This window comes from Panthera pardus, unplaced genomic scaffold, assembly GCF_024362965.1.
Source record: "Panthera pardus isolate Hobbes unplaced genomic scaffold, ASM2436296v1 HiC_scaffold_1, whole genome shotgun sequence".
Lineage (NCBI taxonomy): Eukaryota > Metazoa > Chordata > Mammalia > Carnivora > Felidae > Panthera > Panthera pardus.
The window spans coordinates 66,356,361-66,368,900 of record NW_026526654.1 but is presented as its reverse complement, the minus strand read 5'-3'; the positions used below and the strand labels follow the sequence as shown (position 1 = coordinate 66,368,900).

At 41.6% G+C, this 12,540-nt stretch overlaps 1 protein-coding gene across 1 annotated transcript in view; it reads left to right on the top strand.

The window, feature by feature from the left end:
* The window catches only part of CPB2 (carboxypeptidase B2), a 49,764-nt gene that overhangs the window by 25,592 nt on the left and 11,632 nt on the right, over nucleotides 1-12,540 (top strand). The window contains exons 7-8 of the mRNA XM_019447539.2: nucleotides 6,106-6,216; nucleotides 9,336-9,429. Of these exons, the coding sequence (XP_019303084.2) occupies nucleotides 6,106-6,216; nucleotides 9,336-9,429 (205 nt within the window). The remainder of the gene's footprint in view (nucleotides 1-6,105; nucleotides 6,217-9,335; nucleotides 9,430-12,540) is intronic.

Below are 12,540 nucleotides of genomic sequence, written 5' to 3'. Positions count from 1 at the left end.
TCCTTTTAGGTAATGAATGAAGCAGCAGTTAGTGGAGGAAGAAACGTGCAAAGCAAGCAGGAAAGCACGCTTCTTTTCCTTCCATCACTGAACCTGGAAAGGACCAGAAAGAAAGGCTAATTCATATTAGTGAAGCTGTCCCTACTTGTCATCCCTCCCCGATTGACATCTCTTGTCTCCTATTACACATGCTCTCCTCCACCCACCCCCAATTGCTGAATCTTTGTAAGATTAAAGTATTTATTCCACAAATATTTATAAACTGCCTATGAGGTTCCAGACTCTGGAGATACCATGGGAAATAAGATACGGCTCCAAAACCTTACAGTCAAGTATTTTGTCCCGACAAACATGAGGCTGATTTTTGTAGCCCAAGGCAACACAGTTCAATAAACTCTTGTTAATGGACATTTAAGAAGCTGCATCCTTGCCTGCCTAAAACTAATGTAGATCATCTGCCCTTCGTAATGATTCTAACAACCGTAGAAGGAAAAATGAAATCCTTAGCTTTCAGATTTTTGTGGTGGCAGATTTTTATACTTAAAAAGTAAAGAACTCAAAGACAAAGGGAAGTCTTAGCTTTTAAGTCTCTATAAAGAAAACCTACACCGTTCCTTTCTTCTCGTACGACTACCACATGCACAACACTTCTGACACCAGATGCATGGGGACTTTCTCCATCCCAAGCAATTCTGTGACACCAGCTGGGTGTCCGACAATGTAACTCACTTCTGACACTGTCTGCCTGGAGACTGAGTCAGATCCCACAGGGTGAGGGCTCAGCCGCCACCCCCCCCCCTTCACCCTTCAGATGCCAGTTGAAAGTCCAGGCTGTTATCCGTGCTTCTGACTGATCAGCTCTAAGTCAAAGGTTCCCACCACCTCCTCCCTAGGTTTGCTTCATTTGGCTAGAGTAGCTGAGGGAACTCAGAGGAACAGGTTACTTCTTGTTTGCCAGTTTATTATAGAAGGATGTCATAAAAGATACAGATGAACACCTAGGTAGAAGAGATGCATAAGATAAGGTCTGTGGGAAGGGGCATGGAGCTTCCTGGCCCTCTCCAGATGAACCCCTCTCCTAGCACTTTCCACGTGTTCACCAGCCCCGAAGCTCCCTGAACCCCTTATCTTTGGGGTTTTTATAGAGGCTTCACCTTGTAGGCATGAGAGATCATTAACTCAATTTCTAATCCCACTCCCCTTCCTGGAGGATATGGTTGGGGCTGGAACCTCCAAGTTCCTAATCATGGCTTGGTCTTTCTGTTGATGAGGCTCCTGCCGGGAGCCCTCCAAGAATCACCTCGTGAGAACAAAAGACGCTGCTATCACCCAGGAAATTTCAAGGGATTTCAAAGCTCTGTGTCAGGAACTGAGGTCAAGGACCAAATACTAGAACAAAAGATGCCTTCATTGCTCTTATCATTCAGGGCATTACAAGGTCTGTGCCAGGAGCCAGAGTGGGTGTGGGGCAGAGACCAACACACAAACACACACACACACACACACACACACACACACACACACATATACATATATATATATATCGTACTCTCTTACTCTTTTCTCTAACTCAGTGTGGTGCAGTCTCAGCTTAGGAGAAACCCATTACTCTACACTTTGGGGAGCCTGAGGCCAGTCATTTCTTTCTATGCCTCTCATTCATCCTCTAGAGACCAATTTTAGATCCCTTCCACTTCTGCAAAGGCAGGGCCAAGGCTAGCTCGGGCATGACAAGCACCCGCCTGGCCCGTCATAGGAGCCCAAGGAACACGTATGGGGCATCGCACCTTGCCTAGCATTTTGTCTGCCAGCTGGCTTTTCTCAGTGCTAGCCTCCCTGTGAACCTCTGCCCAGGAGAATGCTCACGTAGCTGCACACAAAGTGGGCACCCTGCAACCTTATGGCCTCCGCAGATTTCCTTCTGCTGCCCCTTACCTTAGCTGACACGTGACTTGTGAAGGGCACTGCTTCATAGAAGCTCCATCAAGGAGACAGCCTGCTCTTTCTTTCATATCTCCATGTGCCAAGGGACCAGAGGAGTGGATCGACATTCTCCTGTCCTGCTACAGGTGTCCCCTGCTTTCCTAAAGTTCGCATTATGCCATGCACTTTTATGAAAGACCTGCATTAGGATGGTGATGGCTTTTTTCATAAAAGCAAAAACTCTCCTTCTTGCAGTAAGCAAAAACAGGTGCTGATGTAAAAGTGCTGGGAAAGTAGGGGATACTCTTCACTTTATCCCATTTTGGCTTATGGAAAGATTTCAGAGTCACCCTCTGCTTTCAGACAGCGGGGAAATCATCTGCAGTCACTGCCTTTTCCCCCGAATTCGCGATCTGATCTGATGGAACCACTCTTGAGTTTTCTTTTTACTGTCATCTAATGGCCTCCAGATAACTCCCTGGAACCTGGCTCACAATTCTTTATTCCTCTCCGATTCTTACTGTCCTTCTGAGTGAATTTAAAGTCCATGTGCGAGATCTAGCTAGTGAATAATCTCAGAAACTTGAACTCGACATCACTAAACCTAATCTCAACCCTGTGTCAGTAAATTTCTCCCATGGCTTTCCTCGGATCTCAAAACTAATTCTCTCCCTGACCTTTAGATCCAAAATATGGCTGAGGACAGTGGCCAGGAAGGATAGGAGGAGCCACTTAACAATCTGACTTCTTAATTTCCAATCCTTCTGTTTCTGTCATTCCTCACATCTGCCCACCACCCATTCACCCGTATCCTGAATGTCTTGTCCCCTCAATCTGCTCTTCAGGAATTCTAACACCAAACACCTGAAAAATTAACTCTCCTTCTTCTGAGCCACCTTGTACCTCCTGAAATTATTATCGTACTTATAGCATTGAATTCTTGCTGTTTCCTTTCCAACCTAACAGTTTTATCAGCTTGTTAAGGACAAAGATAATCTCTAAAGTCAGTGTTTGTTGTTGTTACAGTAAAACTCAGTATATTGTTTGGTCCACAGAATCAGCACTCAACATCTCTTGTACCATTTAAAATTTAAATTAATGCTTCAGCTTTAGGCTGAAATACAGCTCTCGGGTTCAGAGAGTACCTACCATTGTGCTAAATACTTGGTTGCCATTGCAGAAAAACTGGGACTTAAGCTCTTTGCTGTATTTCTACTGGTAGCAGGAGTAACAGTTTATTTTTAAATCTTCCATTCATAGGGGCTCCCGGGTGGCTCAGTCGGTTAAGTGTCCAACTCTTGATTTCCACTTGGGTTGTGATCCCAGGGTCATGGGAATGAGACCCACATCAGGCTCCAGGCTGAGCGTGCAGCCTGCTTGGGATTCTCTCTCTCTCCCTCTGCCCCTCTCCCCCTGCTCTTGCTCTCTCTCTCTAAAATAAAAAAAAAATTAAGAAAATCTTCCATTCATAGCATCTTATATGCCTTTTTGGACTAATTTATTCTGTCAAGTGGCTATTGGTGAATTTTTTGGCAGGTGTTGTTGTTGTTGGGGACCATAATAAGGACAAAACTTTGGTGTACCTCAGGAAAAAAGAAGTGAGTAATTATCTGCCAGAGGTCAAGCTAATAGGCATCAGTCAAGCCTTTATTTCCCACCCCTAATCTCTCATTCTTGTGCTGTCCTCTGGTACCCTCTTTCTTCTTGTCTTGTTTTTATACCAGGACAGTGAGTTCAACTTTGCTACTTATCTTGTTGGTAAACCATCCCTTTGACAAATATTTATTTGTTGTCTTTTGTGTGTGTTTTGTCTTCAGCCACCTACCTCATTAAGAGTGATTCATTCGCTAAATATAAAACCATGACTGTATATATCTTTATAAAATACCATGAAAACTCACTGGAGAGCCCCAGGATACGCAAATCACAAATTGATAATAAATTATTAGATGAATAAATACGTTACACTTGGTTGAAGTGTTATTTTAAAACATCATGTCTTTAAACACAGTTGATCTATTAAGTCATGTTACAAGGCTTATAGAAATCTAGAGGTTAAATTACTTCAGTGATATGATTATATGCCTAGATTGTATGCTTTTGACATATAAATAACTGGGTAGATGTCAAATCTGAAAATATCTTAATGAGTATAACATCATTTACAAGGTTAAGTGAGAATATTTCTTAGATTTCTCTGTATCTATGGAACTCTGCCCTTAATTCACACAATGCCTAGAAAAGAACACAGGTTTGCCCAATACCAGGTACAACCCAGCCTCACCCTTTAGCCAATCAGGAAAATATCCAAAGTCCTGAGGGTGCTCTAACCTTACCTAGCCGATCCATTCAGCTCACCCTCCCGTTAGGGTTCACTTCTCCTTTTATGGGTAGGCATTGAGAAGTCCCATTAATGCCCAGTTTCCCTCTGTCTTTCCTTTTTCTACACCTCTCCCCCGAGGTCCTGGTTTCGTCCTGCTGCTACTCTTCAGATCACCAATTCCCATTTATTCTGCACCCTCATCTTCTTTAAATGCACCCAAGCAAGCCTACCACTAGTCCAGATGGCACCTTTGTGAAAGGTCAAAAAAGCCATCCTTTGCTGGAACGAGTAGCTATCCACATGCAAAAGAATGAACTTGGACCCCTACCTCATACCAAGTGCAAATATTAACTCAAAATGGGTCAGAGACCTAAATTTAAAAGGCAAAATTACAAAATTCTTAGAAGAAAACATAGAAGTAGTCAATCTTTGTGCCTTTTGGCGATTATTCATTAGATATGACACCAAAAGCATAAACAACAAAGGACAAAAGAGATAAAAAGGGCTGTACCAAAATCAAAAACCTTTGTGCTTTTCAAAGAATGTCATCAAGAAAGTGCAAAGACAACCCATATAACCGAGGGAAATTTTTGCAAATCACATATATGATAAGGGACTTGTATCCAAAATATATAAAGAATGTTTACAAATAAACAATAAAGTGACATATAGTCCAATTTAAAATTGGGCAAAATATCTGAAAAGATAACTCGCCATATACAAATGGCCAGTAAGCATATGAGAAGGTATTCAACATCATCAGTCACTAGAGAAATGCAAATTACAACCACAAGGACATATCACTTCCGACCCACCAGGATGGCTAAAGTTCAAAAAGGATAATCACAAGTGTTGGTAAGGCTGTGGAAAAATTAGAACCCTCATTCATTGCTGTTGGGATCGTAAAACAGTGCAGCCACTATTTTACAGTTGGGCAGTTCCTTGAAAGGTTAGGCATTGAATTAGCATGTGACCTAGCAATTCCACTAGTAGGTACACACCCAAGAGAAGCTGACACATTTGTTTACAGATGTTCATGCATCATTATTCATAATAGTCAAAAAGTGTGCCCATCGACCTCTGAGTAGATAAAATAATGTGGAATATCCTTATAATGGGACATCATTCAGCAGTGAAGAGGAATGGAATACTGACTCATGCTACAAAATGGACAAATCTTGCAAGCATTATGCCAAGTGACAGAAGCCAGACACAAAGGCCATGCATTTGATGATTCCATTTATATGAAATACCTAGAATGGGTAAATCCACAGAGATAGGAAGTTGATTAGTGATTGTCAAAGGGGGAGTATTAGGTTCTGACAGATGATCCATATTAGCTCTGGAGCTTTTTGTCCAATAAGCAGGACTCCAAACAGAATGGGTAAGTGAGGGTTTGAATGCGTGTTTCATAGATTTGTTGAAAGAATTAAAATGAACATTTTGACTCCCCAAGTTATAAGGACAAAGTAGAAACTATGTAGTCATATCTGGGCATAAGACAAAGTTAGTTTAAACTCTGATTGATATATGGATTATTGAAAAAGGAATGGAATTACATCTAAGGTAGAATTCTATGTTTCTTGAAGAAGAAAATTTTAGAAAATATACGGTGCTATTTTCTGCCTCCAATAAATAAGAGGACCATTTGTCCCCTATCCAAGGCATTCGCCACCATTTGGCAGTCTAGTGCCCTGAGTTCAGACTTGTCAAGGAATTAATATTCTTCCTGAAAGTTAAAGATGCAAATCTAAACATACGAAATGACGTTTTAAAAAAATATAATGCATAAAGGAAACAGACTAAGTTTAGAAGGACTTAAGAGAGATGTTATTAAACATACTTGGTTTAATTTGTAGGTAACTCAATTCTATGGGAAAGAAACCCTATACACCAGTCTTCTGACACAAATGGATTTCTATGTGATGCCGGTAGTTAATGTGGATGGTTATGACTTCACATGGAAAAAGGTAGGTAAAGGCAAAGAAAACAAAACACGCCCTAGTTGGGGATAAAGGATGCACCGATCGAATTATTCATAGAATCCTGGATCTTGGCACAATGGTTTTATTTAAGATATAAATATCTTTAAATTCTTATTATGGACAACTTCAAACATATGAGTGGGAATAATTGTATAGTAAATTCCTCTGTACCTACCACACAACTTCGTCAATAATCAGCTCATGGCCAATATTTTCTTGTCTATATCCCCAACCCAATTCTACCTTATTCATATTATTTTGAAACAAAACTCAGATACCATATGATTTCAGCAAAAATATTTCAGGATGCATCTCTAAAATAGGTCTTAAAAAAAACACAGTACAATTGTACCTAAAAATTAACAATACTGAATATCAGAAAATGTCCAATCAAATTTAAATTTGCAATTGTTTCATAACTTTTTTAGAAAAATTTTCTTTGATTCAGGATCCAGTTAAGGCCAATATATTGTGATTGGTTTAGGTATATTTTAATTCTATTTTAATCCATAGATTCTCCCTCCATCTCTCTCTCTCTCTCTCTCTCTCTCTCTTTCTCAAATTTTTCTTTGCAATTTATTCATTGAAGACAAGGTTTCACATTGTCTGGATTTGCTAATTGCATGGCCATGTTGCAATTTAACATTCCTCTGTCCTCTGCATTTTCTAAAGTTTGAAATTTGGATAGTAGGGGATAAACCAGACTCAGATTTGACTTTTTTGGCAGGACCATTTCATAGTGATTCTGTGTTCTGCATAATGTCTGGTTGTATCTCCTTTTGTGACATTAGCTACAACAATGCACAATGCCTAGATCCATCCATTCTTACTAGGAATCATTTGAATAGCATTTTGACTCATAAAATCATAAACTGCAAGATTGAGAGAAGCATTTTAACTGCACTTACATTGTGACAGAATCACATTCTAACTGATACGTGAATTTAAACCTTAGGACCCTTTAATTCAATCGTGAACATCTAATATGCGTGAGTTTCCTAGTCAATCTCATCTATACTGGAAACCATTATCAATGGTATTTCTAGCCTATCAACATGATTCAGGAAAATTACTCAAGCAATGGAAGTGCAGTCCTTTCTAATTTAATGAGAAGCACATCAAAGCATATTTGAGCATATAAAGCTCAGAAAAGCCTCCTGAGCCGCACATGTAAACACTAAGGGGAATGAGAATAATCAGAGTGATTGGAAACATACAGGATTGGACAAAAACTGTTTCGTGGAAGAGGAAGAGGTAATTTTTGCAGAAGAAATGGCTGGAAATGGTGAAGGAGATTGATTGAGAAAGTTATCGCAAGTGAAAGGAACACTGAATAAAAGCTTGTAGGGAGGACTGGGCAAATCCTGAGCTAAGTAAATGAGAAATCCCTAGAACAGTACCTAACAAATTTGTGTCCAATAAACGATCACAGTCATAGATTGATGTTATGATAGACTTGTTCCTTTACTTGAATCACAGTAGAATTAGGCCATCCTTAGCTATTCCTACCCTCCCACTGTCTTTGTGTCTTTTTTTTTTTTTTAATTTTTTTTTAATGTTTATTTATTTTTGAGACAGAGAGAGACAGAGCATGAACGGGGGAGGGTCACAGAGAGAAGGAGACACAGAATCTGAAACAGGCTCCAGGCTCTGAGCTGTCAGCACAGAGCCTGACGCGGGGCTTGAACCCATGAACCATGAGACCATGACCTGAGCCGAAGCCGGACGCTTAACCGACTGAGCCACCCAGGCGCCCCATGTCTTTGTGTCTTAAAACTGCCAGTTAGTCCCTGCAGTGTGAGAACCTAATTTCTCCAGGGTAATTCTTGCTACTAAACCATAAGCCCCCCGCTGGAAGCGGACCGGGAAGCTGGGCAGAGGGTTGATCACAGCGGGGTAAATTTGCCACGTCATCTCAACTACAGGTTTAAACAAAGTCTGTGCAACTGTGTACATGATCAAATTTCTCAGTTTGTCCCCAAGAACCCAATGGGGCAATTCGCTTTGTGTTCACACACCAGGATCGAATCGGTACAATCAAAGGAACCATCAGGCTAGAAGTGTCTTCACATCTCCCCCTCCTGACACTTTTAAATAAGAGAGTTTAATTCAATCTAAAGAGAGCATTGAGGGGTGCCTGGGTAGCTCAGTCAGTTGGGCATCCTACTCTTGATGTGGGCTCAGGTCATGATCTTACGGTTTGTGCAGTTGAGCCGCACATCGGGCTCCTCACTGACAGTGCAGAGCCTGCTTGGGATTCTCTCTCTCCCTCTTTCTCTGCTCCTGCGCGCTCTCTCTCTCTCTCTCTCTCTCTCTCTCTCTCTCTCTCTCTCATACACACACACACACACACACACACACACACACACACACACACACAGAGTCTCTCTCTCAACATAAATAAGCTTTATTTTAAAAAGAAATATAGGGACACCTGGGTGGCTTGGTCGGTTAAGCATCCGACTTCGGCTCAGGTCATGATCTCACGGTCCGTGAGTTCAAGCCCCGTGTCAGGCTCTGTGCTGACCTCTCAGAACCTGGAGCCTGTTTCAGATTCTGTGTCTTCCTCTCTCTCTGCCCCTCCCCTGTTCATGCTCTGTCCCTCTCTGTCTCAAAAATAAATAAACGTTAAAAAAATTTTTTTAAATAAAAAGAAATATAAATATAAAAATTAAGTATAAATATGAAAAAAATAAAGAGAGCATTGAGACTCATGAGTCATCATTTTCATTCTCGTTGAAACACCAAGTTATTTTCCTTTTCTCAGAAGAAATTAAAATGGAAGCAAACAAGATTTAAAGAAAACCAATAACCAGCCTTGCAACCAGCCTTGCAAAGCCAAATGAAATTTCTGTTGGTATGGGTCAAAATTGATTAAATATCCCCGTTTCATCTGGTTCACACTGAAATAGCTTTGAGAGAACATGGTCAAGACCTGGATAGAGAGAGGGCTGCGCGAAAGGAACGCTGTGAGGACAGTGGCAGAGCAGAGTGATGGGTTTGCAGGACAGACACACAACTCTGGTCACTTAGGCTTTAGAAGTTGTGTCTTTGCTTGAACTGCAAACATGGCCATCCTGGTTATCAGTATTTTGTTTGTTTAGAATCGAATGTGGAGAAAGAACCGGTCTTTTCATGAAAATAATCGTTGCATCGGAACAGACCTGAACAGGAACTTTGCTTCCAAACACTGGTGTGGTAGGTCATTTGCTTTATTTCTAGCAATGTTCATTCATTTGAAAGGGGACATTCACAGAGAAAGGCCTATTAATTCAGAGTAATTACAGGGGAGGCCTATCTAAATCAGGAAATAATTCAAATAGGCTTTTTAGTTAAATGCAGTGCTGTAAATGTGCACGATTCACCTTAACCCCTCCGCCCTTCCATTTCGTCTTTAAAAAAAGGAATTTGGTGGGCATCTGGGTACGTCAGTCGGTTGACTTTAGCTCAGGTCATGATCTCACGGTTCACGAGTTCAAGCCCCGCATTGGGCTCTGTGGTGACAGCTCAGAGCCTGGAGCCTGCTTCAGATTCTGTGTCTCCCTTTCTCTGTCCCTCCCCCACTTGTGCTCACTCACTCGCACTCTCGCTCTCTCCCCAAAATAAAAAAAAAAAACATTAAAAGAAAAAGGAACTTAGGCCGGTTCCTTAAGGTCCCTTTTAGCTTCAAAATGCTAATATTCTACTTTTCTAGAATAATAATGAAGCGACTGTTAAAAGTCCTACTTTAAAGAAAAAAATAACATTCATCATTAGAGTATCAAAGACCAGGGTAGGGTGAGTAGCTCTCCATTTTAATTGCATAGGAAAGGGCTTACTTCCACAGCATTCAAAAACATTTTCTTTTGTTTTCACTATTTAATATTTTTATGAATACCATAAACTTATGTCTGGCATAGCGAGAGCCTATCATTTATTGATTTGAATGAGTCAAAGTACTCAGTGGATATTGATTTAGGCATTCAGGAACATTATCTGGGGGCACCTCGGTGGCTCAGTCAGTTCAGCATCTGACTCTTGATTTCAGCTCAGGTCATGATCCCAAGGGTGTGGGATAGAGCCCTGTGTCAGACGTGGAGCCTGCTTGGGACTGTCTCTGTCTCTCTCTCCCCCACCCTACCTCTCTCCCCTGCTCCCTTTCAATCTCTGTCTTTCTCTCAAAAAAAAAAAAAAAACAAAACAAGACAAAACAGAACATTGTCTGTTCTCAGGGAGGTAGGTGTTGGTTCACACCCCCATTGTATTTCATAGTTACTACATTTAAGAAACAGCTACAGGGGTGCCTGGGTGGCTCAGTCGGTTAAGCGTCTGACTTCGGCTCAGGTCACGATCTCGCAGTCCGTGAGTTCAAGCCCCGCGTTGGGCTCTGTGCTGACTGCTCAGAGCCTGGAGCCTGGAGCCTGTTTAGGATTCTGTGTCTCCCTCTCTCTCTGACCCTCCCCCGTTCATGCTCTGTCTCTCTCTGTCTCAAAAATAAATAAACGTTAAAAAAAATTAAAAAAAAAAAGAAAGAAACAGCTACAGAACTAAACCTGATGATAACCTTGAGTCTAATCACCCCTTTGCCCTACACAGTGCTGTGTACGTGATTGTACATATTTCTTTTCAAAACAGAAGAGAAAATGTGTGATTTTGAACGTTTCATCATTCTTAGAGTGCATGTGAAATCCTCACTGCAGGGTAGTCCCCTTATTTCCGTATTTCCTTCCTTCTCTAGGCTAGAGACTCAGTGAGGGAAGGGACCACCCAGTGCAGTGCCTGGCACATGCGGGAGTCGCAGAAATTAATTAAATGAATATAGGAATGACTTAGTTGTTGTAAGAGAGTTACAGATGTAGTAAGCAAGCAGAGGAAGGAGCAGTTAATCTCCCCTCAGACTCACTCCTTTTGTGATTAAGGGAACCACTCAGTGGTTTCTCTGTGAGAGCCGTTCTTAAGATTGTCCCATAAAAGTACCCACTGGGGCCCAAAGACTCTGCCACAGCAGTGATAATTGGGCAGGGGGTCAGAGAAGCAGCAGCGAATATACAATAGATCTGAATAGAGCTGTTAGTTACTAAGTGCAGAGCCGTTTACATATGTCTCCCCCTAGGTTTCATTATCTGTGTATCCTGGATGGAGAATCCCAGACTCAGGAGGTTGAATCCCTTGCTCAAGACCACAGACCTAGGAAGTGACAGACCTGGGTTATGAAGCCAGGCTGACTGATCCCAAAGTTATCACGATTCTTCTATGTCTGAGAATCACTCTTCTGTTATAGGTTGCCTTCTGGAACTTCTTCTTTTATCTGGAAGTTCTTTTGGTGCTCTGTTTCACTTAATATTTTTTTACGGCGAAGCCATAAAAAATTTGAATAGCCAAGACGTCAAATATATTGTTACTGCCATCAAGAAGTACCAGAGGCCGCTCTGAGGCGTGGCACTTTATGATTACCCATCACAAGAGTTAGAAACAGAAACAGCAAGCAAATAAAAGCAAAAAAAGGGTCCAATGAGGCACTCAAACTCACGAACCCGGAGATCATGACCTGAGCCGAAGTCGGAAGCTTAACCAACTGAGCCACCCAGGTGGCTCCCACCACCTCAGTATGTCTTTAGTAGTATGTAAGCAAGCCAGTGAGACAGAACTAAATCTTCTCTCTTCCTTGTCCCTACAACTAGAACACACCTTTATGATACTTTTTTTTAAGAATCTCAAAGAGCACCTTACTCTTTAATGAGAAACGACATATCAAGCCTGTTTATTTGTTTCATGTTCACTTCCCCCTTCCTCTAAATTAAAATTGTGTGTGTGTGTGTGTGTGTGTGTGTGTGTGTGTTGGAGTTGGGAATGGAGGTGAGTTGTCTTAGACCGATCAGGCTGCCGCTAACAAAATACCGCAGGCTGATGGCTCCAGCAAGGTAAGTTTATTTCTTGCAGATCTGAAGGCTGGAAGTCCAAGATCAAGGTGTCAGCAGGGTGGGTTTGCCCTGAGGCCTCTCTCCTTGGCTTGCAGATGGCCACCTTCTCACTGTGTTCTCACTTGACATTTTCTCTTCGTGCACATCTCTGGTGTCTCTCTCTTTCCTTAAAAGGACACCAGCCACCTTAGATCAGGGCCCCACCTTCATGACTTCCTTCAACTTTAATTACCTTCTTAAAGGCTCTCTTTCCAAACATAGTACATTGTGGGTTACGGCTTGCATACGTGAATTTTGGGGAGACAGAATTCAGTCCATAACAGGTAGCATTTTGTGAGGACCTCTGGTCTCAAACTTCCTAAGATAGATCCCCTCATTTTCTAAGATGTTAAGTTAAACTGCAAAGTTT